The sequence below is a fragment of the Poecile atricapillus genome, chromosome 8, assembly GCF_030490865.1.
Source record: "Poecile atricapillus isolate bPoeAtr1 chromosome 8, bPoeAtr1.hap1, whole genome shotgun sequence".
NCBI classification, from domain to species: domain Eukaryota; kingdom Metazoa; phylum Chordata; class Aves; order Passeriformes; family Paridae; genus Poecile; species Poecile atricapillus.
In genome coordinates, this window is record NC_081256.1 from 5,614,258 (window position 1) to 5,641,287 (window position 27,030).

General features: G+C 58.2%; 3 protein-coding genes across 4 annotated transcripts in view; 1 reads left to right on the forward strand and 2 right to left on the reverse strand.

The window, feature by feature from the left end:
* The window catches only part of KIF1A (kinesin family member 1A), a 41,808-nt gene extending 33,028 nt beyond the window's left edge, over positions 1-8,780 (reverse strand). Inside the window, exons 1-2 of the mRNA XM_058844295.1 lie at positions 8,502-8,780; positions 3,037-3,188 (exon numbers count right to left, since the gene is read on the reverse strand). Coding sequence (XP_058700278.1) covers positions 3,037-3,142 — 106 coding nt within the window. The 5' untranslated portion in view covers positions 3,143-3,188; positions 8,502-8,780. The remainder of the gene's footprint in view (positions 1-3,036; positions 3,189-8,501) is intronic.
* Positions 8,781-10,189: 1,409 nt separating this feature from the next.
* AGXT (alanine--glyoxylate aminotransferase) lies at positions 10,190-14,535 on the forward strand. Of its 2 annotated transcripts, none has more exons than XM_058844486.1 (11): positions 10,190-10,491; positions 10,616-10,808; positions 11,153-11,217; positions 11,302-11,390; positions 11,622-11,692; positions 11,986-12,070; positions 12,343-12,438; positions 12,661-12,730; positions 12,856-12,951; positions 13,147-13,275; positions 13,545-14,535. In XM_058844486.1, exons 1-11 carry the CDS (start codon positions 10,252-10,254, stop codon positions 13,650-13,652), a joined length of 1,242 nt encoding a protein of 413 aa, XP_058700469.1. In that variant the 5' UTR covers positions 10,190-10,251; the 3' UTR covers positions 13,653-14,535. The 2 variants fall into 2 exon arrangements, with proteins under 2 accessions (XP_058700469.1, XP_058700468.1); XM_058844485.1 differs by having other exon boundaries at positions 10,192-10,491; positions 11,290-11,390.
* Positions 14,536-14,604: 69 nt separating this feature from the next.
* MAB21L4 (mab-21 like 4) lies at positions 14,605-18,843 on the reverse strand. The gene is made up of 5 exons (XM_058844484.1): positions 18,322-18,843; positions 17,030-17,252; positions 16,072-16,225; positions 14,926-15,282; positions 14,605-14,732 (listed from the first exon to the last, which is right to left on the reverse strand). The coding sequence occupies exons 1-5, from the start codon at positions 18,803-18,805 to the stop codon at positions 14,640-14,642; spliced, it is 1,311 nt and encodes a 436-aa protein (XP_058700467.1). The 5' UTR covers positions 18,806-18,843; the 3' UTR covers positions 14,605-14,639.
* Between the last annotated feature and the right edge of the window lie 8,187 nt (positions 18,844-27,030).

Consider the following 27,030-nt stretch of genomic DNA (forward strand, 5'->3'; position numbering starts at 1 on the left):
GCCCAGGTGTGTAGTGTTGCACATACAGATGCTTTCTGCTCTGAATCCCTCCTCCATTACTGCAATGGATACGCCTTCTGCTCCCCTGGAAAGGGTCCACCGCTTCTGATCTGAGCAGACAGCAGTGAGGCAGACTGAGGGAGGGTGGGAAGCAGGGTCAAGATCCAGCCCTGACCACAAAACCACAGCATGGTGCTTCTGAGATGCTCCTTAGCATGGACAGAAGCCCAGATCTGGCACCAAAGAGGTGCTGCTGCAGGCAGCCTGACTCCAATGCTCTGGACACCTGCTGTGATCCAGGAGGATTAATTACCAGGAGAAAGGGCTGGGAAGTTACAACTGGCAATCCTGCAGCAGCAAACAGGGATGTGAAGGCCCCTGGAAGAGCAGATCTTTGCGGGCAGCATGGGCAGCCATGGTGGCAGCCCATTCCTGATCCCTGCCAATGCCTGGCTGCTGTGCTGAGGGCAGTGTGAAGAGAAGTAGAGGTTGTGCAAGAAGTGGGATGGAGCATCTCTGATGGCTCCTGGCGCTCAGCCTGGCAGCTCCACCGTGCCATCTGCTCCCCAGGTCTGTCTCTACCCTGCAAAGGTAACACTGACCACAACAAATGGGAGCAAAAATGAGTGGTGGAGCAGGCAGGATGGAGTGCCTGTTTTGTGTCCCAGTGCCAGCCCATGCTGGGCACAGGGCAGAGAAGCAGCTGGGGATGGCACCAAGTGGCTCCAGGCATCCCAGCTGCAGCTGCCCAGCTGCCCAGGGAAACCAGAGACTGGGACACAGGGGAGAAGGGAGTATCCCAAGAGGAGGCATGCCTTGAGCTGAAACACTCTTCCCATGTTATTCTCATTTATTTGCCTGCAGGCAGATGGATGCTACTGGTGGAATTTTTCCATTCCTGTGACCAGGCATATAGGACTTTAGCAAAGCTGCTGCAAAAGATTGATGCTTTGGGCCACTGGGATTCAAAAGGCAAGGAGGGGTGTGAAGGTGAAGACAAATATAGACACAAGGGAGCAGGAAGTAGGAAAACTTCTGGAGGTGTCCCTTGCCTTGCCCTGAAGAGCCAGCTGCATGGCAGAGCCCAGTGAGTGGGCAGGCATGAATCAGGAGAAAGCCCAGAACCCACATCAGAGAAAATAATCACCAGATTTTAAAGCCAGCAGAGGCACTGGTCCAGACAGAGAACATGAATGGTCTTGTGGGATCAAAACCAAGGGTCTCCTCCACACCATCCTGGTGGGAGTCATCAGGAGAGGGGCTGGGAGTGCTGGTGCCCGGGATGGTGCCCACAGAGTGCAGGACACCACGAGAACAAAGCAGCAGTGTTGGTGAGCAGGTGGGTGGCTGTGGCAGCTGGAAGTTTGCAGGCAAAAGGACAGCAGAGGAAGGCTGATCCCTTCCCAGCCTGGGCCCCGCTGCCTCCCACGGGGCTCAGTGCACTAGGCAGGAGAAGAACCTGCCTCCGTGCCTCAGCACATGCAAAGGTCTCTGCAAAAAATCCTGGGAAGGGGAAAACTTGCTCTCACTCCCCTTGAACTTGTCATCTTTGGCTTCCCTGCAAGGAGCTAGTGGGATTGAGACAGTCCTGATCTGCTGGCACTGCTGGCATCCTCCTGCCTCCACCAGCCACAGCAGCAGCAGGCTTCTGAGCCCCCCACACTTGTTCCCCAGCCCCCTGGCCAAGAGGATTAGCCAGTGGTTTGTCCATTCATGGAGAAAATCCTCACTGTCAGCAAAGGGCTCCTGCCTGCAGCCCTGCTGCTGTCCCTGGTGCAGGCAGAGGCCGGGCTGGAGGGGTGGGGGCACAGCCAGGGTGTGCAGGATGAGCAGGGGCAGACGGCTCTGAACAAACACATGGTGGAAGTGGGGCATGCCTGATGCTCTTGACTGGGACTGGGGCACGACAGGTCCCCCCCACCCATCAGAACCAGAATGGGGAACATCTACCCTACCTATTCCCTGGTCCTGGGCAGGTGGGAAGCTCCTGCATGGACAGGAGGCTTCCTCACCATGAGGGCAGAAGCTCTGCACCCCAGGCAGATGGAGAATTCCTGTCCAACCATGAAGGGAGAGCCCCCACAGGATGCCAGAGACCAGCAGATGCTGCCCCACAGACCTCCCATACCTCCTCCCGAGTCCTGGGGTGGCCAGGGGGCCCAGTGGGGTCCCAGAGCCACCCTGCACCCTTGGGTGCCACCCTCTCCCCACCAGCAGGGTTGTCATAGCAGCCTGCAGGAGGGGGTGGCTGGCACCGATGTCTCACCCACCATCGGTGACGCAGGCAGCCCCAGGCGGGGGGGCAGGCAGGCAGGGAGTTATTTTAGACACTGCCCCATCTGGAGGCTTCCAGAGCCAAAGAGGAGGGATTTGACTGCCATTCCCACACCACACTGCCAGCAGCTGTTATTTAAAGAGGGGCAAAGGCCAGACAGGCTCCTGACAGGACATACAGCCCCAAGCCTCCAGGCTACACCCCCCACCCTGAGCACACCATTCCCCTGGCAAATCCTCCTCCCTGCCCTACATCCTGCTGCTGTTGCATCTCCGGGAACCCCAGAGAAACAGGGATGGGTCCTGGCATGCTGCAGTGAGTGGTACCTGGCCTGGCAGTGCTGACAAAAATCACTTGCTGGCCCATGCACAGCTTCCAGGCCAGGCTGGATGTGGAAGAGCCTGATCTGTAGGGGAAGGCTGGGACGAGATCATCTTTAATGTCCCTTTCAAACAAAACCGTCCTGTGATTCTGTGATTCCCCCCTCATTGCCTACTGGGGAATACTGCCCCTTCCACTGTCACCAAAATCCAAGGGCTCAGTGCCATGTAGATCCCACCACTGCCATTTCAACAGTAGGACAGCATTTCTCCATGGAAAGCTGCCATCCTCCCCACATTTCCTCCTCCAAACGACTCGAGATGCTTCAGCCATCCTCACCAAGGATCCCTGCAGGCCAGGTACAGCTTGCTGCAGTGGCCACACCACACGTGCTCCTTCCCAGGCAGCACCCAAAGCCCCCCTGCCCCTGAGGTACTCACTGGTGGTGCTTCCCGACATCTGGATAATGCATTTCGATTCCCGGCTCATCTCCCGGGAGTTGAAGGGCCGGACGCGCACTGCCACCTTCACGGACGCTCCCGCCATGGCGCTGCCTGGACGTGGGTCCTGCTAGTGAGGAGCAGTGGCTGTCCTGCAAAAGGGAAGAAAAGGGAAAATTTGCACTCCAATCCACGTCTTGCAGCTGTGCAGGATGAATGGAGAGCCTGTGCGAGGAAACCTCCTGGGAGCACTGTTTTGCCTCTGCCTGAAAGATGACATTTTGTTTCCTACCTTGATCTGCCCTGATTTTACCTCTCTCTTCTCCCTGTCCTACCCAGCTCAGTCCCAGGGGGCATCCCTGCCCTTACCCCAGGGCAGCACTGGAGCCTCCATGACCCTGCAGCATCACTTGGTGGGCACCCACAGCAGCAGACAGAGCCCTGTAGGCACTGCCAGCACCAGCATAACCCCCAAGGAGCAGCGTTTCCATCCCAGAGTGACAGTGGCACTGAGCAGGTACCCCCTAATCTGCAAGCAAGTCCACAGGCCTGTTACCTGAGCCTCCTGCCTCCACTGCCAGCCCAGCAGAGCAGGGACTGGGCAGCAGGACACAGTGGGGCGGGGAGGAAAGCGATGGCATTCCATTGAGAAAGGAGGCGGTTGTTGAGCGCAGCCGCTGGCATGTGCCTCCCATTCAGCTCCCACAAAGCAGACGTGCAGTATCAGCACCAGCAGCCCTTCCTGGGAAGCCAGTGGCCATTGCACTCAGCTGAAGCCCCTAGTTTACCATCATATTTCCAGTCCTTTTGCTAAAAATTATTAATTGCAAATCTCACAAGGCAAAACAAACCCCTCACAACATCTCCCAGAGCAGTTGTCCATCCCAGCACTGATGCCCAGTGCTCTGCAGGCCATTCCCACCTTCCCTCAGCTGCAGTTAAGCCTCAAACATTGGCCAGAAAATGATACTGGGATCCTTCTACATCCTTCAGGATCCTTTTGGACCTGACAAAATTGCTTCCTGCCTTTTAACATCTATCCCTTTTCCTGCCTTTCCCTGCTCCCTGGCTCCCCATGCTGAGCCTGGTGGTGAAAATGGAGCACAGGATCTCTCAGGAAATGGGTAGGAACTGCTCCTCTGGCATCCCACCTGCAAGGTTGTGTGTGAATTCCCTAATGCTTTTCAAGCCTGGGTTGTGCCAGCAGGATATTTGCTCTGGGAGGAAGGAGATCAGGGAGAAATGAGATCGTTTGGGAGCACCGTCACAGCTCTGGTTACATGGGCCATGACCAGAAGGAAGTGGAGCAGTAAGGAGGGATCTTGAACATGACATGTGTTTACTCCATAGTGGAAATGAAAAATTCAGGAGAATTTGTGGAAAAAAGGGGGGAGAAGGGGAAGAAAAAAGCAAATCCACAGAATAGAAAGTATCCCAAGAGAAGGAGATGGCTTTAAACTTAAAACTACCTGAGGTTTGACAGCTGTGGTTTGGTTTCCAAGGGGGTGAGAGGAAACCTTAGACACAGTGGAAAAATTTGCATCAAGAAAGTGTTACAAGCTTGGCACTGCCTCTCAGAAACCCTTTGCCTATTTTATAAGTGAGCTGGCATGTCCAGCAGCACGCAGAGGACAAAGCTTCTTCTGTTGGAGTTCCCAAGCCCTCCTCTTATCTTCCCGCTGGGATGGCTCCGGAGCTCCCACTGTGCTCAGCCAGTGATCACACCCATAAATTCCAGAATTCAAACATTTGGTCTCAGGCTTTCTTGAGCTTGAATTATTTTAAGCAGGTGTTTAACACCTCCCTTGAGTCCCTAAGCCAGCAAGTGGGCTGCTGCCTGCCAGTGGCCTCTGCCTCCCCACTCGGATGGGGGAAAGGAAAAATTAAACAGAAGTGCTTGCCAAAGGGAATGAAGAAATTGTTTCTCCCATGAAACTATTGGATATATTCCCATGTGGAAGGGCTCCATCTTCTCGAGGCCATCAGCTCGAGCTGCTCCTCCCTGTGGCACCACTCAAGGACAATGGATTCATCCCCGGGCCAAATCCCATCTGCACCTGATAACTGTCCATGTCAAACATTTCTCTCTCCTCCCAAGCCAAGACAGCTCCCTTCCCCAGATCTGCAGCCTCTCCAGCAACCAGGGCTCTGAAGAGGTGGGTCAGATCCCTGGACTCCTGCCTCCTGCACAGCCTCAGAACCCATCAGTGACCCCACCACCCCAGGATTACCTGCTGCCTGCCACGGGCCATCTCAGCCCCTGCTCTTATCCCCTCCCACCCCTGTGCCATTCCCAGCCACTCAGCCCCATCATTTCCCATGAAGAAACTCTGTTTTCTCCTCTGAACCATGTGCCTCATACTTTTCCCTGTGCCTCATCCTGCTGTGTACCTTCCACTGGTGCTGATTTCCTTTCTTTCCCTTCTTCTGCCCAGTCAGCCCCACACCCCGTACTCCCACCATTGCTGGCCATGAGAAAAAGGTCCTTCTCACCAGCAGGACCTTTTCTCTCTCCCTGCCATCCACAGGCTACATCCCAGTGTATCCCCATCTGGCCCTCCTTGCCCAGGGGTGTGAGCTCCTCTCCTGGCCAGTATTCCCTGCTGCAGAGCCCCAGTTCCATTTCCTGCTCCATCCATTTCCCTCAGCTTCCTTGGTTGGCAATGCACTGTTTCCCTCTGCTCTTCTGCAGCTCTCCAGTTCCATCCCTGCCACGGCAGCACAAGGACCCCAGGTGACATCGTGTGCCCTTGGGGACCACCAGCAGACACCGACCCAGCTGCTTCTCATCCTCCTTTCCTTCCCTGGCTCAGCTGCAGGGAGGAATTCAGCCTGTGCCCATGGCATCACTGGTCATGGGCACTCCGCATCCTGTAAAGAGAGGGGCCAGGCTGCAGTGGGCAGGGCCAGGGGTAGGGCCAGGCAGCTCCCCCAGCCAGTGGGCAGCTCAAGCCCGGCCAGCTCACTCTGCCTGGGGACAGCCAGAGCAGCCACCGCCTGCTTAATCTGCTGCCATCGAGAGAAATTCGATAAACCACGACCAGCCTTTTGCTGGGAGTGAGCCAGCACCAAAGCCCCGCTCCCTGTTCCCTCCCTGCTGCCTCCCAGGGCTACCCTACACGCAAGGGAGGTTGCAGAGAGGAACAGCCAAGTCCCTGGGGCCGGGAGGAACATCTAGACCTGTCCCCCAATTCTGCAGGGCGTCTCTTCCCCCAATTCCCGTGAAGCCTGCTAGCTCTGCCCACCCCTATGACCCACCAGCCACCCCTAGGGAGGAGCAAAAGGCCTGGAGAGCCACGATTAACTGGATCAGCTAAGATTAATTGGGCAGAGATTAGCTAATGAAACCACTCTTAAATCCAAGGGCTACCAACTGCCAGCCTCTCCTGCTGAGAGGTGACCAGTAAGACAGGGAGCATTGTCCCCAAGTGCCACCAACCACCAAGCTCTTCCCCAAAGGATGCTAAGGAACGTGCTCTGCTGCCAGTCCCTCAGCTACAGCAGATGACGAGGGAAATCCAAGGTGAGTTTCCCTTTGTCTGCATGCATCCAACCCCACGTCACCTCAGTGACTCAGTACTCAGACGCCCCATTTGGCTGCACCGGTGTATTCTCAGCAGCTGCCAGGCTTTGTTACGGTGAGCCCTTCCCCTGCACCCTTTGTTGGGGCCCCCCAGCTCTGACTGGGACCATGGGACTCTGTCCTGCCTCTAGGGCAGCAGGGAACACTTTGACAGATGACACGGCACCATCAGTGCCTGCCAGCCCAGCTCCTCACCCACCTCCTGCCCCACACAGGACAAGGGGCCATGACAGTGCAGTTTTCTCCAGAGCAGCACCTGCTGGGCAGGGAAGCAGCTCAGAGGACAGCCCAGGACAAGGGCAAATTTCCCCCATGCTCAGATGAAATCCAGCCCCTGCTTCCCCGGTACCATCACAGGCACCCTGCCCATTGCCTCTTCACCTTCTGCCCACCCCAATGGGGAACAAAGCTTCAGGGCAGAGTTTGCAGCTCCCTGAGAATTTCCATGCACATTCAGTTTACAGGTAGCAAATGTAAGGATGAATGAGGGTTTGTGTTCCCCATCTCTGCTGCAAAGTAACCCCACCCCCATCCCTGTTCCCTCCATCCTCTCTTCCAGACACTCAAACCCAAAGCAGAGAAAAGCTGCACAGAAAAGGCAGTGAGCTCCAGTGGGTGCCCAGCATCGCTGGGCACGGAGAAAGGTAGCAAGGGAGGGGGCAGACAACAGATTCCTACAAGACCTAGGGCTTGAGGGGCTGCAGCTCTTGCCACATGCAGGGAAGTGGAGGGCGGTGGCAGCATCTTTGCCAGCGCCAGCTGCCACCTCCCAGACAAAATGGAGGTCAGCAGCAGCATGCCGAGATGGCAGAGCCACCACACCCCTGGCCATAGCCAGGGGAGGGGGAGGGTCTGCTGCCTCCCTGCCCCCCAGTGCCACAGAGGCCACCTGCGTGGGGCTGCTCTGGGCGCTGGGACGGGAAGGGTGCCTGGGAGATGCTCGGCTGGGTCCTTGTCCTCCCCGAGCCCCGATGCTGTCGCATGGCACCTGAGCAGGCAGGAGATCGGCTCACACGGGGGTCTGCAGGATCCAGGGGAGGGGTCACTGCCCCCTGAAGGGGGAGGAGGAGGAGGAAGAGCAGGAGAAGGAAGCAGAGGAGTGAGACAATAGGTCAGGCGCAGGGCTGCTCCTTGCGGACCTGGATGACCAAGCGTGGAGCTCTGCACCCCGGGACCTGCCCCTTCAACAGCCGGCAGCCACTGCACTGGCCCGCAGTGACATGGCGGCCCTTGTCCAGCCACTCCACAGCGCAAGGTCACCGACAGCTGCTCGTCCTTGGAGGCCAAGAAGAGCCTTAGCATCGCAGCATCTTTGCCAGCTACCCGCGGCGAGAGCCCCAGGTGGGGCATCCGCCACTCCCTCCAGCGCTGCTGTTTAACTCTGAAGCATTATGATGATGACGCAAGATGCTGCATAACCACAGCCATCTGCCCCGGAGGGGAGAGCAGGGGTAGCTCTGGGGTACAAGGAGTTCCTGTGCCCCCCGCCATGGGCTGCGGGGATGGCATTCTCCCCCTTCACACCCTGGCTGGGGCCAGGGCAGCAGAGGCGTCTCCTCGTCCGCGAGCATCCTCCCCCACCCTGCTCCGGCTGGATCCTTCTGGAAGATGGGGCGGCACCCGGCGGTCACCGCGCTGGGGACCCGAGGGCAGTTTTCCCCCCACACGACTTCGAACATCGGGGGGCTCCGCAAAATGGCCACCGGCCGCAGCCCCCCCGCCCCGCCGGACCCTCGGGGATGCGCATCCCGCTCCCACCCGCCACGCCTCGCCCCCGCCGGGGCCACAAGGAGCGGCACCGCCACCCCGGAGCAGCCCCGGTTCCCCCCTCAGCCAGTGCCCCGGGGGGCGCGGCGGGGGCGCCGATGCCGCCCGCCCCTACCTGTGATGCCCGTGGCCGTGCCCGTGGCCGGTTCGGAGGGGCGCAGCGCTCAGCCGTGGGCGGGGGCCGCCGGCATGAGGCCGAGCCGCGCGGTGCGATGCTGTTCCGGTGTCGGTGTCGGTGTCGGTGCCGGTGTCGGTGTCGGTGCCGGTGCGGGTGGCAGCGGCCCCGCCCCTGCGGTCCCCGCCCCACGCGCTGGTTGGCGGCCGCCGCCGGCCGGAGGGGGACGCGGGGACCGGGAGGGCGCGCTCGGGGATGGAGCGGTGACGTCAGCGCATCCCCCGGCCCCGGGCGCGCTGCGGAACCGCCGCAGGGGCGGGGCGGGGCGGGGCGGGGCGGGGCGGGGCGGGGCGGCTCTCGGCAGCTGTCGCCTGGCAACCGGCACCGGTACCCCGGTACTCCGGTACCCCGGTACCACCGGACCCCAAACCGGACCCCGGTACCCCTGTTCCCCGAGGAGCGGCCCTCGCCAGGGCTTCCCGTGCGCCCGGCCCCGGCGCCGTCAGTTCGCTCCTCCGTCCGCCGAGCCCCCGCCCGCCGCCCGGGGCACGGCCGCTCTGCCCATCTGCGCCCGGAACACAGAGCCAGCGCAGAAAGCGGATTATTCCTTCGCTGCCAGCTGTTTCCAGCAGCACGGCCACCCTCCCTCCACGGCAGCCCCGAGGGCACGCATCCCCGCCCCAGCCATGCCCCAAATCTTCCTAGAGGACAGGCAGCTGGGAGATCTTCATCCGATATGTCGTCATGGCTTTGGGGGGATGATGGCTGGGCAGCAGTCCCCAGGCTGACTGTGGCTTCCATCAGCCGTGTGGGAGCAGACTCCTCTGCCCCCAGCTCCTCTCAGTGGTAGCCACCCAGCTGCTGGGCAGATGTCCTCTAGGTGTCCCTTATGTCTTCAGCAGCAGCCACTGGTGCCACTTCTGCCAGGTGGGAATTCTCACCCCTATGCTGCCATCCCGAGCAAAAGCTTTGCTCACTGAGGGGCTCCTCTGGGCAGGGACCCAGTCATGGGTCTGCTAAAGCTGGCAGCTTGTTTGCATTTCAGGGTATGGATGGCAAAGAATGTGCCAGAGGTTGGGCATGATGCAACGTGCTGTGAGTACACATGGCAGGTAACAGAATATCAAACTGCCACCTGGGGCCTGTGGCATCCTCAGGATACATTGGGATGCTCATGCTCCAGGCTGAGCCTGCAGAACACAGCTCACTGTGGCAGGGAATGTGTCCGTGTCCCTGTCCACAGCCCTGGTGCACATCAGTCCCACTGGCCAGCCTCCTTCAGCCTGTCACCCAGCCAGACACCCCTCTGCAAGACAGGTCCCTCATCAGGGAGCCCTGGTCAACAGAAACCTTTTGCTGTAGGAGGAGCTATGACTGTGGCAGCTGTGCCAGAGCAGTCTCAGCACAACCACCCCATGGCACAGGATCCAGGTGCCCAGAGCAGGGATCCCACCTACTGGGGTACTGTTGGGAAACATTAGCCCTGGTGCTGTGGGGGCCAAGGAGATAGGGACTGCCTGGGTGCTTGGGAGTACCAGAGGCTGGCGTACCTGGAGAGTGATGAGCACTAGCAAGGGGATATCCCCCAAAACGAGGGGCCCAAGACATCAGGGATAGCACGGGTGACACATTAACCAGACAGAGCAGGCAACCAAGGGTAGAGTCCAGACTGGCAGGGGGGAGCACTGAATTCTGGGTCAAGGTCCGTGGGGAAACTGGACACTGCTGGCACAGGATACACTGTGCTGCAATGCTGGCAGCTGCTCAGGCAGCCTGCACTGCTCCTCTTCTCTGGGCTCAGCTCCTGGGGACAGCACATCGTGCCATGGCCACCAGCCTGCTCCGCGTTCCCCCGCCGGAGGAGCTGCTGCGGCCCCTGGCCGTGCCGGAGCGGCTGCTGCTCGGGCCAGGGCCCAGCAATGTGCCCCGCCGCATCCAGGCTGCGGGTGCTCGGCAGCTCCTGGGCCACATGCACCCTGAAGTGCTGCAGGTGAGCTGCCCCCGCCCAGCTTTCCTTCCCTCCCCTCCTCTTCCTCACCCCCAGGAGGGGCTGGAACAGCTCTGCTGGGGCAAGAGGAGCAATAGCAGTGCTGGCCAGCGTCCTGCTGCCACAGGTAATGGATGAGATCAAGGCAGGTATCCAGTACGCCTTCCAGACACAGAACCGGCTGACCCTGGCCATCAGTGGCAGCGGCCACTGTGCCATGGAGGCTGCCCTCTTCAACCTGCTCGAGCAAGGTGACACCGCGCTGGTGGCCATCAATGGCATCTGGGGACAACGCGCCGCTGATATTGCCAGGAGGCTGGGTATGCTGGGAGCAGGCAGATGGCATGGCAGGGCTGAGGGGACTGGGCTCGAAGGCAGGGTGCTTCCCCAGTCCTGTCCCAATCCTGACAGTGCTCAGTGACACAGCTTACGTAATCAGAGAGCACTCTGCTAGAGAGCACTCTGTTTTTTTCCAAGAATGATGCCGCTCCATTTATGGTTTTTTGGCTTTATGGCTTTTCCACTGGGCAAATCTGCAGGAGGTCAGACCCTGGCAGGTGGCTCTGCTCCTGTTTCATGCGTGACCAATTGCCCCATGGAGCAGGTGTCTGCCCAGTCAGAAGCATTCCCAGACCTCATTCTTCTCTGCCCAAATTCCTCCCAGGAGCCAATGTCTATGAGCTGCTGAAGTCCCCGGGCAAGTACTTCACTCTGCAAGACATCGAGCAGGTGAGTGCTGGCCACTATGCAGAGGGCACAAGCTGACCTCCAGTGTGGTCACCTTCCCTCTGTGTCATGCAGGGCCTGGTGCAGCACAAACCTTTGGTGCTCTTCATCACCCACGGCGAGTCCTCCACGGGGGTGCTGCAGCCACTGGAGGGGCTGGGCGAGCTGTGCCACCGGTCAGTGCATGGCCAGCACCTGCAGGGACTGAGGGCACCCCAATGTCACCACTGGGGATTTGGGCCTGCTGATTTATATGTGCCGGGCTTTTCTCTGGCTCTGTTGTGCTGGAAGCAGTTGGTACCAGTGAGACACGCAGTCCCTGTGGGGACCAGGATGCCAGGGCTGCAGGCAGAGGTGTAGCAAGAGGAGATGGCAGGAACACGAGGCTGAGCTCTGTCCTCCCACAGGCATGGCTGCCTGCTGCTTGTGGACGCAGTGGCATCGCTTGGGGGAGCCCCCATCTTCATGGACCAGCAGGGTAAGAGCCACAGTGCCATCATGGGCATCCAGGGGATGAAGGGGCTCATGCCTGGGACAGGGAGAGAGAGCAGTGGGATCAGCCCCTCCGCCTGCATTTTAGCTAGCAGCACCAGAAACTGGGGACCATCAGCAGTGCCAGGAGCCCTCCCAAAGCAGCCTGACCACAAGTAGGACCTGCCATGTGTGCCATCCTTGTGCTTCCCACCCACCACTTGCAGCTAGGTCGGAGGGCTCGGCATTTTCCTGCTGGGAGCCTCTGGTTCCTAAGGCCTTGTCTTCCCTCTTGGGCAGAGATCGATGTCCTGTACTCGGGGTCCCAGAAAGTCCTCAACGCACCCCCTGGCAGTGCCCCCATCTCATTCAGTGAGCGAGCCAGGTAAGAGCAGCCCAACCTCACCAGGGTGGAAGGCAAAGGGGCTGGGGGAGATCATCTCCTCTCTGCCAGCCCACCTGATTCAGTCCCACGCTGTGGAGAGTGTGCCCAGCAGCAGTGCTATGGGGGAGCCCATCCCACCCCCCGCCAGTGACTGGGAGCTGGAGCCAATCTCTGTGCTCACTTCAGGGGAGTCCCCGCTCCCACAAGGCTGATCCCACCTTGGAGCTGGTGGGGTTAAGGTCCCACCTCTCCCCAGTACTCTGTTCCGCCAGGGAGAAACTGCTGAGGAGGAAGACGAAGCCCCCATCCTTCTACCTGGACATGGGCTGGTTGGCAAACTACTGGGGCTGTGACGGGGAGCCGCGGAGGTGAGGGCGGGCTCTCTTGTTACCGACGGCTGCAACCACTCCCCACCCAGCCTTTGTCCGGCCTCAGGCCCTGCCTCCCCATCACCCCGGCTGCCGGTCACAATTGTCTGCACTGGGTGATGAGGAGGGAGGATGCCGTGCCTCAGTTTCCCCGGCCACGAGCAAGGGGCTGCTGTACTGCAGCCAAGCTAAAGCCCTGTGGGTGTCCCTTGAGTTTTGCAGGTACCACCACACAGCGCCCATCAACAGCTTCTTCAGCTTGCGGGAAGGCTTGGCCATGCTGGCAGAACTGGTGAGTGGCACCAGGCAGGCAGGGGAGCACCAGCAGCACCCACGGGGCTTGGAGGAACCGTGGGTGCCAGGAGATGCTGGCACCCTGTCAGCAGCAGAGACCTTCTCTCCCCTCTCTGTCCACAGGGTCTGGAGAACTCGTGGAAGCGACACCAGGCCAACTGCGCCCAGCTGTGCCAGGGGCTGCTTGACATGGGGCTTGAGCTCTTTGTGGAGGAGGAGGTGGGTGCAGGGCAAGCCCAGCACCAGCACCACGGAGTAGGGGCAGTGTGAGGACACAGCCCTGTGCAGCTGGAGATGTGCCTGGGCAGATTTTAATGCCAGAAAAAAAACTCCCTCCTCAGTGATGCTCTCTCCTGGCAGTGTGCTGGGGTCACCAGGGGCCGTGGGACTGAAACCAGTTCTTCTCTTCCTCAGAAGGCCAGACTTCCCACCATCACCACTGTCAGGGTGCCTGAGGGCTACAACTGGAAGGACATCACGGCCTTTCTGATGGACAACCACGGCATGGAGATCGCTGGGGGCCTGGGGCCCACGGTGGGCAAGGTGGGCAGAGTCCTCCCCTCCTGCAGCCCGCGGCTGGGCACCGAACCTTGCATCCACCTCCACTCTGACAGCGTGCGGCTGGCTGTGTCCCACTGCCCGGAGCAATCACACAATCACCTCCTAATTGAATAACCGCGCACGTAATTAGCGGGGTGACACCTCTTTATAGAGAACGGTGTGTTAAATAGGAGCGGGGGAGCTATGCCGTGTGTCCCCAGCTCCACACGGGGCTGCTGAGGCACTCACAGACGTTCACCCTTTCCCTCCAGGTCCTGCGCATCGGCCTCATGGGCTGCAACTCCAGCAGTGCCAACGTGGAGCGAGTGCTCCGAGCCCTGCAGGATGCGCTGAAGCGCTGCCAGCGCAGCCGGCTGTGAGCACCCCGGGCAGGGGGAGCCTGGGGAAGGGGGCCTGGCACCGCCCGGCTGCAGGCAGCTGGCAGCACAGGGACCCCGCAGCACCCAGCAAGACAAGGCACAGTGAAAGAAGCTGGGATAGCAGGGGCCGTGGAGGAGAGGGATGTGCTCAGTAGATTAAGACATGGCTCGAAGCCGCTTCTCTCATTACTGCCCGATGGCCTGGCCCCTCAGTTCTTCCCCTTGCCCTGGCCCTAGTGATAGCAAATCATAGAAAATTTGGGGAGGTAGAGAGAAAGATAGGCTTGGCAAGCCCTGGGGAAAGTGTTAAAAGTAGGCCCTGGGAAATGTTAGGCTTTGTGCTTGCTAAGATCATGTGAAACTGCACCTGTGTAGTCAGTATATGATAAATGATATACTTGTTAGATGGGATTAGATAGAATTATTGTTTAAAGAATCATGAGAAACTATGTTAGGGGTTTGGGGGGATCATGAGAAATCCATGCTTGGGTAAAATCAATGCATACAATAGAACAATGTAAGTTTAATAATTAATATGAAAATTATATAACGATAAAGTATAAAAACATGTTCAACACAAAACCAAGTTGAGTCAGATCTGGGTCTGTGTACCCCTGACACCCAGAGCTCTTAATAAAGCACCTCCATATAATCATTCCGTGATTATATGTTCCTGAATGCTGACACCAGGGCATGGTGACCCTCAGCAAGCTGACAGAGGGCTGCATGCAGGATATGACCACAGGTCCCTTCCCTTCCCATCACCAACCAATGCCATCCCCCTCCAGGTTCTGTACCATGAAGCAGCCAGTGCTCAGGGCAGCCAAGAGGCTGTGTATGCCCCCCAGCTACAGCAGATGTGCTCTCTTGCCTTGCCACCTTCCCTCGATAAATGACACAGCAGCACACTGCTCCCTGGCCCTGTAGCTCTCCTTGCACCCCCCCAGAGTTTTGAGACACCCCAATGGGGCAGCAGCAGGGTCCTACTCAGCTCTGCTGAGGGATTTCTTGAAGGATCTTGGTAAGGAGCTGGGATGCTGCTGAGCGGCGTGCGCTGTCCTGGATCCGGTACACCTGAAACTAAAGGCAGGTGGGAAGTGAGGGGAGAGGGCTTCCTGCTCTGCTTGAGCTCCATGCCCCAGCACTGCCAGCCTCCCACAGCCTCCACAGCATGCCAGAGGGTTCTGTGGGGACAAGTGCAGTGATCCCAAATTTCCTAGCCCAGGTGGCCTCTGGTGCTGCCTGGCGAGTTCAGCTGAAGGGCTGGGGTTACCTGGCTGAGCAGCATGTCAAAGTAGGCTGTGTCCCAGTAGGACCCATCCTCGGTGGGGAGATGCAGGAGGGCTCGGGTTTCTGTGTCTGCCTGCCAGCTGCCACTGAACCCATGGAGGCCAAAATGGAAGTGGAGGAAGCGTTGGGGGTCCCAGGCAAAGCTCTCAACTTTATGGTAGAGGGAGGCAAGATCTGGGGCCGCTCCTTGGAAGAGGTTTTCCTCTGGGTTCAGGAAGTGGGGCAGGTGCTGGGTGGCCAGGCAGCGGAGAAGGATCACCAAGAGCCGGTAGACAGAACCTTCCAGGTCCTGCCAGTCCTCCGGAGAGGGGAAGAGCTCTGTGCTCCACAGCAACACCATCTGTGCGGAGAGAAGAGCACAGGATCAGGCACAAGGCATGATCCCAGCAAGGCTGTCCCTTCACACCCTGCAGGTCACCATGCAACCACTGTGGGGCCAAATCCACAGGGGTTGGAGCAGACGATGCTTTTCTGAAGGCCAAATACATACATCTGCCCTTTTTCTTTAAAAAAACCCCACAAGCACTACCCCCAAAACATCAAAGAATGCAACACAAAGCAAAGGACACGGGATTTGGGTTACTTGGAGCTGGAGCCATTCTGTAAGCAGAAAACATCCTTGCATCCTTCTTGACCCTTGGCTTGGAGAGCCATCAAAAGGCAGGGCACACCTGGATTGTGCAACCACGTGCTGTCCCCAGCATGGCCAGTTGGCATGGCTCCAGAATGTTGAAAACAGGTTGGGTGGGGAAAGGAGGTTTTTTTCTCATCAGAAACACCACCCTCAGCCCTTGCACAGGCATGTCCCAGCACACCAGGCACAGGGATTCCATCCCACAGACACAGGCAGCCTAGGCCAGGGGATGATGCCCTGCACACCCGTGCAGAGCCCCAGCTCTGAATTCACAAAGTGTCTCCAGCTGGAGGCTGCTGGTTCAATCCAAGGAAGAAGGATCAAAGCCCTCTAACCATGGCTGGCAGCAGCACACATCCTTTCGTGGCACAGCCATGGGCTGGTACACCCCAAAGCACTGCAGGCACTATCCCTTGTTCAGGTTCTTGTGCAGGGGAGCAGCTGTGGCTCTGCTTGCCCAGAGAGCCATGGTCCCAGCCAGCAGAATCAACCTACCTTCAGGTGGTTGAAGGTGAGACTGCCTTTCCCATCCTCCCCTCCCCAGTCCTGGTCACGGAGCTGGTCGAGCAGGCGGAGGCTGTCCAGACGGGGTCCCCCCAGGGTGTCCACTTCCCGGAGCAGCTTCAGGATGGGAAGGTGAGTGGAGGATCTGGAGGAAGAGGGTGGAATCTGGTGGGAGAGGCACTGAAGATCCTTCCAGGATGGGGAGAGTATTCCTGCAGTGACTTGGTGTGTGGGGATCCCTCCATGCCACACACAGGGTCCCAGTCAATGCAGCATCTCAGATCTACCTCCTGCTCTTGCCTCTGGCAGAGCAGAACTTCAGAGGTGTGGAGTGAGATGAGAACACTGCTAAGCAGCTCCTGCCTTCCCAGGAGGATCAAGAGTGGAGTAAAGTTGGGTTGTGCTCCCCTACACGTAGGGAGGGGAGGCTGGGTTGCTCTCCAACAAGGGGCCAAGCAGCCATCTGGACCACTTTGCTTTCAAAACAAAGATGGTCTGGTCCAGCTGGCTGCTCAGCCCCACCATGGGGCTGGGTAGTTGTGCTGGCAGGCAAGATCCGTCAGCCTAGCCCTGTTCTGTCCTCCAGCCCACCTTGGGAGGCACCTCATCACCCTGCTGCTCCCAGGTGCTTAGACTTGTCTCGGAAGCCCAAGCAGGGATCTGAGAGATGCCACCCTCTGTACACTCAGGGTGCAGCTACAGTGAATAATTACAGGGGGCTCCTTCAGTTGCATTCCCTCTCTTTCCCTGAGCTGTCTGAAATTTGTCTGAGATTTCTTTCTCCAACACAGGGAAGGGGGTTTGCACATCATGGGGGGCTGACTTCAACCCCTGCTGACATGTCCCCGCCCTTTCCCAACCTCTTTTTGCCTACACCCAGCAGTGCAGCCAGCCAGGGGAGATCCCTGGCTCAGGATCACCCTGCTGTGCATGCAGCCGAGCCTCTCACCTCCAGCAATGGGGAGAGGCAGGAACAAAGTGTGCCTCTTCTGTGGCCTTCCTGAGGCTGCCTTCAGGGAAGCCACTGTCTCTCCGTCGCCTCGGGAGCCAGAGCGGCTCTTGCTGCTTCCTCACCACAGGAACAATGTCAAAGCGAATGGTCTTCCAGCTGCCACGGATCAGCAGGGAGAGCTCCATGGCATCTTCCCGCAGGTTTTCAGCACTGATGTCACCTAGATGCAGAGGGTTTGGCAGCAGTGAGGAGGTTAGCACAGCCAGTCCCGCAGGCTGAACCAGGTGTGTGCTGCAGCACCCGTGGCCATGTCCCACCCCACTCGACAATGCTGCAGTCTGGCTGCAGTTCCTCAGGTAAAACCCTTCTCCCAGTCATGCTGGGGTGGTTTTACAGGAAGAAGAGTTGCAGGGCTCAAGGTCAGGCACAGCAGGAAGTCTCATGAGATCAAACCAAGCTGTGCTTCTGGGTGGCTGAACAGAGCCAAGAAAAGCAATGCAGCCCAAGAAAAATGGATCAGGAAAGGTTCATTGCTTTGTGCGGGTGGAGGAGGATGAAGGACACTGGCTTGGCCATGGAGAAAGGAGGGGATGGTGGACTTGCTTTGACTGGGTTAAGAGACTTTCAGACCCACTGGTCCTCTTGCGTCACCCTTTTACCCTGGCTGAGCTTTACTTCAAGAAGCACACTGGGAGACGAAAGTGCGTGAAGAAGCTTATGGAACTGCTATGGGCATTTCCCAAGGTCCCCTCCCACCACGTCTTTTCCAAGGACACTGCTGCCAGCTGGAGCCTGGGTGTTCACAGGGTCAGACCCATGCCCCAGGGTCGTGGTCCAGCTCTGACACACTCCCAGCTCGCTCTCCAAACAGCCTCCTCTAGGGAGCAGGGGGCACTTGGAGGCCAAGAGGTGGAGGGGAGAATGAGGTTAGGGTAAACCAAGCACACCAAGTCCTTAAGCAAACACTACCTGGGGACTAGCAGCAGGGCTGGGTGAGCCCTGCACCCACCAAGAAGGGTGCTATCAGTCCCAGGTGAAGATGTCTGAGGATGACTGATGCCCTGGGATGACAGGGAATAATAGTTTGCATCTCCCCTTCCTTAGCTGGGGGCAAAGCCCATCCGAGCACACAGCAAGGTGCTTGCTCACCTGGCCTACAGGTTTTGGGTGGGCCACATGCCCAGGAACATACCTCCCAGCATGTTTACATAGGGATCCCTGCCAAGCTGGGAAGCTGGGCAGGCACTGGAGGCAGCTCTGGCTGGGAAGCACGCTGCCAGTGTACGCACCTGGCTGAAGCAGGAAGAGGCGTTGGCAATGCACGATGGCTGAAACAAGGAGCTCTTTCAGATGCTGGAGGATTTTGCCTGGAAGCAGGCATCCCTCACCACCTCTGCGCTCCATCACATCCACAACACCAGTCCAGTCCTCCAAACCAGTCCCTGGAGAGCACACTCCCAGATAGCAGGTGTTCAGCTCTGCAGGATGCCTGCCTGGGGTGTCCCTGGGCTGGCACGCCAGCACACGCAGGCTATCACCGTCAATACGCACGGGCATCTCGAGAGCGACAGCGTCCTCAGAGGCACAGAGAGAGAACTCCAAGGCTTCCAGGTTCCTGGCGTACTCCACGAGGAAGCGGGGTTCCCTGGCATGGACACTCTCCAGTAGGGTGAGCAGGATGTCCTCGGCCCGCTGGAAATGCTCCATCCGCTGCCTCTCGCGGGACACGACCACCCCAAGGTAGCTGTGCCAGAGGGAAGTGTTGGCTTCCATGGCAGCTCTGCCGCTCTCTATCGCTGCTCCGAGCAGCAGTGAAGGTGCGTGGGCAGGGAGGGCAGGGCCGGGTGCCGGCGTGGGGCGGGCGGAGGGAAGCAGAGCCGGGCGTTGACAAGCACCGGGTGCTGGGTGGCTCCCAGGGACAGGTACAGGGCAAACCCAGGGCGGGGGCTTGAGTCACACCAGGGCCCCACTTCTGGCACTCCAGAAAGGTGACGGCGGTGCTCAGTTGGTGGGTCACGCCAGGGTAACTCCGTGTGCTCTCCCACACCCTCCATGACACAGGGACTGCGTGCCGGCAGTTCCCTCTCACAGCCAGTGCCAGGTGAAGGGACCCACTGTCCTCCCAGCCCAGCCCAGCCCAGCTCAGCCCAGCCCAGCCCAGCCCAGCCCAGCCCAGCTCTTCCTGACCTGGATGGCGCCCGCAGGAGCTGGGCAGGCTGCTGCTGGAGCTGGGCCGTGCGGCGGGGCTGTGGAAGGGCTGCAGGACCCTGAGCCTGTTTTGCCGATGCTCTGTCGACACCGGGCTCCGGCACCATCAGCCTCCAGCTTCCCAGGTGCGGTGACCCCCGGAGCCCCTCTACGGGCGGGGCCGCCTCGCTGCGCTCACCGGGGCGAGGTTTCCAGCCGGGCTGCGGGAGGATCGGCCCGGGAGGACGCACAAAGCGGGGCTTTCGAGCCCAAAGCCGCCGTGGGGAGGGGTCGGGGGGCGGCGGGGCCGGTCCGTGCGGTCCCTCAGCCCAGCCGCTGCCGCCCCCAGCCCCGCTCCGAGCTTTGGGGTTCGCTGCAGCCCGAGCTCTGAGGTGGTACCCTCAGAGCTGCCCTCATTTCTCCCCATCTCCCACAAATCCCGGAATGGGGATTCCAGGCATGTTTTTGGGTGCCGTCACCTTCCAGAGGTACGTTCACTCCCTAGCCGCGCAGACCTAGAGCCGGAACTCAGTGATTGTGCCTGGAAGGTTGGGCTCTCCCTGCAGGACAGCGTAGTTCAGCTGTCCCAGGCTTTCCTGCACACTGATTCAGAGCAGGGAAGGAAATGGGGAAGTGAGGGAGGCTCCGTGGCAGCAGGGGGCCCGAGATTAGCATGGGGACCACTTCTCTGGAAGGGAGGGAGAGTGCCATGGGGCTGATGGATGGTCGTCCCACCTCCTGTGGCTCATGCTCACCCTATTAAACAACCCAGATGAGGTTTCTGGGTCTCCCCAGGGCTTATTTCCAGTTCGTCCTTGTGCCTCCTTCAGTTCCCCTTGACCGAGGACGTGCCCTGTGGGTAGGAGCCTGTTCCTCACGTTCATTTACTCTTCTGCCAGCTGACTGAAGGAGCTCCAAGAGTCAGAGCTTCCACCTGCAGAGCATCCTTGAGCACCTGAAGTTCGAGTCATTAAGCCTGCACTGGGCTCCTCACTACCAGAAGGCTGTGAGTGCTCTGAGCTGGGAAGTCTCAGCAAGATTTTAAACCCCGACAGTGGGTGATGGGCCCTGCATCTCCTTTCCTGAGCCCTGCCATTCAGGTTTCACCCCATCTGAGCAGGGGATGCTCAATCCCCCACATCAATGGTTGTCTCAACAGGGCTGAGGGGGTAGGTCTTGCCCTCCCTCATCATGTGGCGAAGACAAACTGGCTGGCATCCCAGAGAGGGACTGAAAACAGCAGACCCCTATCAGAGGTGGCTTGGGCTCATCCTGAAGAATGCTGAAGCCAAGTCAGGCAAGACAGGTTACTGCTTCATTCCCTGGTGTGGGAAGAAGAGGGCAGAGAGATGCAGGCCACCACTTTTCTGAGGCATAGCTCACTACTGGCAGGGTTGCTGTGCACCCATGGAGCATCATTTTGTCATGGATGGAGTCCCTGCTGCAGCAGCAGCCAGGACATTCCTTCTGTCAGTGCCTGGCAGGAATGCTGGAGGAGGCTGTGGGCATCATGCAGAAGCTGAACTGAGAGCCAGGAATGGTTCTATAGGAAGGTAAGGCTGGGCTGGGCAGGGAAACACAGCTGTCCCCCAGATGTCTTGGTGCTAGTGGGGTAACCCTGCTCTCTTGTCACAGTGCTGGCTGAGCCCACAGTGTGACCCTCACATCCTGCTGCCAGAGCTCTGATGCCAGGAAGAGCCAGTGTGATGTGATCCCCTTGGCTCGTCTCCGCTTTGACACCTGCACTTTTTGGGCCTCTGGGTGCCACAATCAAGAGTTTGGTGCTGCAAATGCTGCCTTCTGCCCCTTCTGATGCAGAAGGTAGCATTTGGGAGCTCCCCTGGAACCTCCCCTTCTCCCCTGTCCTACTTCACCCTTCTGCCTTTCCCTTCCTCCTTTCTTCCTCTTTCTCCCCTTCTGTTCTTCACCCTTTCTCCTTTCCTATTCCACTTTCCCCTTCCTCTACCACTTTCTTTCCCCTTCTCATTCTCTCCTCTCCCCCATAGGCAAGGAGCCAGGGGCAGACCCTGGAGGAACATCTTCCCAGCTGCTGCCAGGCACAGGCAGCACAGTGAGGGACCCTCCTGCAGGCACCGTGTGAGAAGGAAGAGTGATGCTGAGCAGTGACACATCTGCTGACAAAGATGGTGGGAGCAGCTGGAGGTGCTTCCAGATGCTGAGCAATGCTCTGAGCAGGAGGGAGCAGAGCTGGTGTGGCAAGGGAATGGTGTGGATCCGTCCCACATGGATGGGTGGCTGAGCCCTGCTGGGGCTGTGCTGCATGGGGTGAGCCATAGGGCAGGGACATTACGTGGCTGGGCATTTGGGGCAACACCTGGACACTCAACCCTGCAATCAGGCCAAGCTGAGCACACCTCCATTGGCCAAAAAACAGCAGGAAAAAAATTCTAGCAAGAAGGTCAGCTAGGCTATGGAAGGCATGGCTGGAGTGCACAGTGTCTGGACAAGCAGAGGCTGGTGTCAAGTGCCTTGGTAGTGGCAGAGAGTCCGGCCTGAATGAGCTAATCACTGTTTCCATCTCACCATTTTACGGTTCCATTAATTTTAGCTCTGTTAGAAACAGGAGAGAGAAGACAACCCCAAAATAACAGCCAAGTACAAGCAAGAGAAAGGAAAAAACCTGGGGGCATGGGGGCACTTGGCACAGCAGAGGTGGGTGAGGAGCTGCAATGAGCTCCCAGTGTCCCTCGCCCAGCTTGCCTCTCTGTAGGGTTGTGCACTGTGACTGCTGCACCCCAGACCCTGTAAGACACCATCATCACCCAGCAGAAAGATCCTGGGGTGCTGAGCTGGTGGGTTGAGGAGATGGCAGGGCACAGGGGCACTGGCATGTGGGAGGTAGGTTATGCTCTGCCACAGCACTGCAGTTCCACACCAGCACTTCTGCACCCCAGAGTGGCATGGCCCCCAACAGAACAGCTGGGATCAGGAGGGGGGACAAAGGCAGGGAAGGTAGAGAGGAAGAGAGAGTAATTTAACATGACAGGCTGTTTATTTTGGCAAAAGGGGTCTCTTTTCAACAGATTTCAAAGCTCGGCCCTGAGGCTTGGGGGGGACCACACAGAGGGGTGGGAGATGAGAGGTGCGAGATGGGGGTTTCAGTGGGGCACCCAGACTGAGAGGGAGGGTGAAGAATCTCCTGCCTGTTCATCCCTGGGGCAGGGCCAGGTCTTTAAGTTTTCCTGTTTCAAGCCCTGGGTGTGCTGCAGCGGGGTGTCCCCATGGGTGCCCACGCTCTCACACACACATGCTTCCCTACATGCATCCACACACATTCGCATGCTCCCCCTGCCCCTGCTCCTTCCTCCAGGCCAGGGCTCAGCTGGAGTCTTGGCTTCCCCCAGTGACATTTCAAAATAGGCTGTTTATTAAAAAAACAAAACAAAGAAACCCCCAAAAAACCTCAAAACAAAACCAAAAAAACAGCAAGGCGGGGGGGGGGGGGAATTGCTAGGAAAGAAATAATTATTATAATCACATTAAGAGCTTTGGCTGTAAAACTCTTGTGAGGGCACAGGGAAGGAGCTGGGGCTGCTCTCTGCGGGGAGTACAGGGGGCGGTCTTCCTGCTTTGTGCTCTTTTATTTTCCAGTCCTGATCCAACAACACCTCCCCTCCTCCCCTTTTCCTCCCCTTTATCCTGGGAAATGAAAACAATTTATTTAATGATGGATCATCCCTTTCTCTGGTCACTGACCTTCTGGGTGAATTTCTGCTGAGCTCGGTGGAAAACTCGAGGCTGGGTTGTGGATCCCATCTGTGGATGGGGGAGGGGGGGAGCTCACCATTATCCTTCCCAAAATCCACAGCAACAATCCTGGGGAGCAGGACAGGGCTGGCAGAGAGGGTCCCCGGCAGGAAGTCCAGAAGCAGACTTTGCTGCAGGCACTATCCCTGCAGACTGAGGGCTTTGGAGGCAGGTATGGGAGCCCCAGAGCCTTCCACCCCCTTCCCCTTCTCTCCTGGAACTCCTTCAGGCATTCCTGGCGCCCACTGCCTTCTCCCCGACCTGCTCTGAGCTTGGGGTGCAGTGCCGAGGTGGGAGTGGGCAATGGAGAAGTGATCTCCACTCTGCCAACAGCCCTTGCTGCCTGGGGGGGTTTTTCTGGCTCAGGGTGTCTGTGGGAAGCAGTTTTCGGATCTGATCAGGAAGGCGTGTGGGGCTGCGTGGGGCTCCCAGCAGCAGCCGGCGATGGATTCCCGTAGCAGGAGGTTTGGCCTCTGGCCGGTCCCCTGTTTGGCTGGGTTCTGTTCCCTGGGGAGGGGATTGCAGGAGTGAGGGGAAAAGGCAGGATCACAGCTACCTTTGGCTGGAGGGCGGCAGGGCTGTGTGTGCATGCACTGCCCCGGGGCCCCAGGCAGGAGTCCCTGTGCCCTGTGCCCCTGTGTCCCTGCCACTCCTGCTCAACCCCCAGCTGACCTGCAGAACCGGGATGGAACAACCCAGCAGCCAGCCCCCTCCCCTCTGGCCCTTCATCTGCCGTGGCCTGTTGCTCAAAGCATGGTTCTTGTAAAAATGCATAAATATTTATACAAGAATAATTTAAAAAACATGGTCTGTCAAATAATCAAAGCAGCAGAACATCCGAGGAGCTTTCAGCTGGATTGGGAAAACTGATGTTGCTTTCCGATGCTCTGCTGCAATGCTGGAGGTGCCCGTGGCCAGCCCCAGCCCTGTGTGAAGCCAGACTTGCCAATGTGGCTTCACAACAGATTTGAAATCTTCATTAAAATTGGTGCTGGGCTGGCCTGCCCTTCCATGCACCCAGCTGCCTGCTGCAGGAGCCTCAGCTAGGGATAAGACTTCACCGGGCCCTGGTTTCAGCCTCCTGGTTTTGGCGCTGTTCCCTGCACTGGGACTGCCTCAGAAGCCAGGAATATCCTTGGGTGAGGTGGTGTGGTCAGGGACTGGTGTGGGGAGTGCCAGGGTGGCAGCTGAGCTGGTAGGGTGTCCCCTGGTGCTACCGGGCCCCTGATAGCAGCCCCATCTCTCCAGAGACAGCAGCACCCTCAGCATTTCAAAACCTTGGCTTCGCAGTGGTGGGGCAAGAGCCTTTGGGCCAGGGCTTGCCCCAGGGAAGAGGATTTGGGTCCCTCTCAGTGGTTGCACATCCCCACTTGTGCTGGTGTCAGCAGTGGCTGGCAGAGCCACAGCTCCTTTTCTGTGTTCCAGTGGCACTGTGATCCCCCAGCATCACCAAACAGCCCTGAGCTTCCCAGGGGAACAGCACCTGGAACCCCCCAGGCCCATGTCCTTCTGCTCATTTGGGACTCCCCTAGCAGGGGGGAGGGGACACAACGGCAAGCCAGCAGCATCCCTGTCACCACAGCTCAGATGACACGTGGCCACCAGATGCCGGGGCCGTGTGGTTCAGAAGGGTCCCAGGATGGCAGGAGGAGGTGAAAGAATGGGATAGGGGAAGAGATCCCCCCTGTTCCCATGCCCCTGTAGAGTGGAGGCAGGCATTGCTGGGGGTTTGGGGGAGCGGGAGCCTGGTGTTGCAGTAACCTCCATCCTCCTGGCTACCCTCCAGCCCCTTCCCACCACCCACATCTATGCGCGTGATCTGTGTTGCTGCATTCTTTGAGCCTGGGCCAGATAACGAGTTCAAACCCTTTCATTAAACCTCAGCTCCCCTCAAACACCCACAGACCTCCCTGGTCTACCTGGCTGCCTCTCCCACCCTGGGGAGGGAGCTTCCAGGACTAGTTCTGCCCCACAGGAGGTGATGCTTGTGCCACACACGTGTTTGGCATCCACAGGGAATGCTCTCTGGGCTTGGCCCAATTAGCTGGAAGGGAGGGGAGAGCCAAATCCAAACCATGTGCTGACCTGCAGTCCCCTCTGCCTGAAAGCATCCGTGCTGAATGTGCTCTGGATCGTTAATAGCTCCCCAGGCCCCTTCCACATGTCCCGTTCCCCAAGCATGGGGTCTGACTGGGGTGGGGTGTGGGTAGGGTTTCGTGCTTTTTCCCAATCGTTTTCTAGGGCTGCCTTTTGTGGGGGGTAGTGGGCTCTGCTATGAGGCTGGCAGGAGCCAGGGGGTGACTGCCTGTGGATTTGGGGCAGCCCTGAAACTGATGCCAGGTAGAGACAGGCTTGGGGTCAGTGGAAGGATCTCTTGCTCCTGGAGGTGGTTCTTCACATCTCCATCTGCGGGTGCCAGTGAAGCTGGGACGAGAGTCCAGGATAGCCCTGGGACCTGCACCATCCCCCTCCACAGCTCAACAGCCTCACCAGAACTGTTCACTGGGATGGGTGTGGCAGGTCCTGGCCCTGTTTTGGTGGCCATCAAAGAGCTGGACACCATAGAGGTGGTGGCAGAAAGGGGCATCTGTTCCCAGAGATGGAGTGGGTGGTGGAGGACAGAGCTTGGCCAGATGCTGTGAAGAAAGGGCTGCTTTCCCCCACACTCCCCCCAGCATTCTCAGCACAGAGCCCAGCTTCACACTGGCTCCAGCTCCAGGCCCAGAGGAAATGTCTGCAGCTGGGGCCCACAGCTGTTCTCCCTGCTCCATTTACTGCTTCCAATTTAACATCCCGGGGAGCTGGGCTGGACAGCATGGGGGGAATATGGTGATGCTTTCCTGTGCAAAGCCTGCCTGGAAGAAAATCCTCCCCTCACGCTTGGGATGGCTGCCCTTTTCCTTTCTCAAGGTAAAACCTACAGGAGAAGCTTAGGATGGGCTGTGGAGCTGGTCCTGGCAGAGGGGCAGGTCCTGCCACAATATCCCTGTGTTCCTTGGAAGCTGAGCCTGGCAGGCATGGCATGGCAGGGCCAGGAGATGAGACTTGGGAGCACAGGACTCGTTCTGATGGGTGTAAGACGGCCAGAAGGTGGCCCCGCAGTCACTCTCCAAAAGAGATGGGTCTCTGCTGGCATCCCAGAGCCACAGATCGGCTGTGGGGGAAGAGGGCAGTGCTCCCAGTGCATCCCACCACGGCATTCCCCGAGGCCGGGACCGGGGTGTGCAGCCTAATGCCTTCCAGAAAATCAGCGATGAATGGCCAGGGAGAGTAATTCATATCAAACCCATAAAACCTTTATTAGCGTCCTAGGGGAGAAATCCGGATGTGGCTGCTTATTTATTTTGGATTTCTTTCTTTCTTTTCCTTTTTTTTTTTTTTTTCCTCCTGTTCTTTTAACATTTTCTTCCAAGCGATTTTTAAAGTGATAGGGTCACCTCTTTGGGATCGGCAGTAGGGCTCAGGCAGGGCTGCCTGCCTGGGGGACATGTGGTCCTGGACCACTGGTAGATGCACTGGCATCCCAGGAGTCAGGCTGATCTTGGGGTCCAGCTTTGGGACCCTCCATGAGTTGATAATTCTTCAGTACCGTCAGTGTTTTTAGTGAGGCTTCCCTGGTAGTAGCCGTCGACTTTCCTGGGAGCTCAGCCTCTCCCAGTCAAACCATTTCCCGATAATAAATGTAGGATGGGTGTGTTTGTTTTGCTTTGGGTTTTTTTTTTTCTCCAGTAAAGACAAAGAAGCCCTTGAGCCTGGAGCGTAACCTAAAACACGGCATTCCTGAAAAGAATTTCCTGATAATATTTTTAGCACCTGAAAAAAAAAAAAAAGGGGGGGGGGGAGGAGAAATGGGAGGAAAAAAAACCAAAAAAAAACAGGAAAAAAAAAAAAGGAAACGAAATAGTTTTTTTTTCTCCTCCACTCTTTTCGTTTTGTTTTGTTTTTTTCTCATCTAGTCCTGTGACTGAAGGGAGCGGAGGAGACTGTGGGGAGCGGTCTGTGGGCAGGGAGGGGGCTCGGGTGGGCTCGGGTGGGTTCGGGTG

Excerpts from the sequence above, each read along its gene's own strand:
- MAB21L4 (XM_058844484.1), bottom strand. The coding sequence starts at position 18,805 with ATGGAAGCCAACACTTCCCTCTGGCACAGCTACCTTGGGGTGGTCGTG. Across the intron at positions 15,283-16,071 it reads TCACCTTCAACCACCTGAAG|ATGGTGTTGCTGTGGAGCAC; the intron begins GTAGGTTGATTC and ends CTCTCCGCACAG. Across the intron at positions 14,733-14,925 it reads TTGACATGCTGCTCAGCCAG|TTTCAGGTGTACCGGATCCA; the intron begins GTAACCCCAGCC and ends ACCTGCCTTTAG.
- AGXT (XM_058844485.1), top strand. The coding sequence starts at position 10,252 with ATGCTGGCAGCTGCTCAGGCAGCCTGCACTGCTCCTCTTCTCTGGGCT. Across the intron at positions 11,693-11,985 it reads CATCTTCATGGACCAGCAGG|AGATCGATGTCCTGTACTCG; the intron begins GTAAGAGCCACA and ends CCTCTTGGGCAG. Across the intron at positions 12,439-12,660 it reads TGTGACGGGGAGCCGCGGAG|GTACCACCACACAGCGCCCA; the intron begins GTGAGGGCGGGC and ends TGAGTTTTGCAG.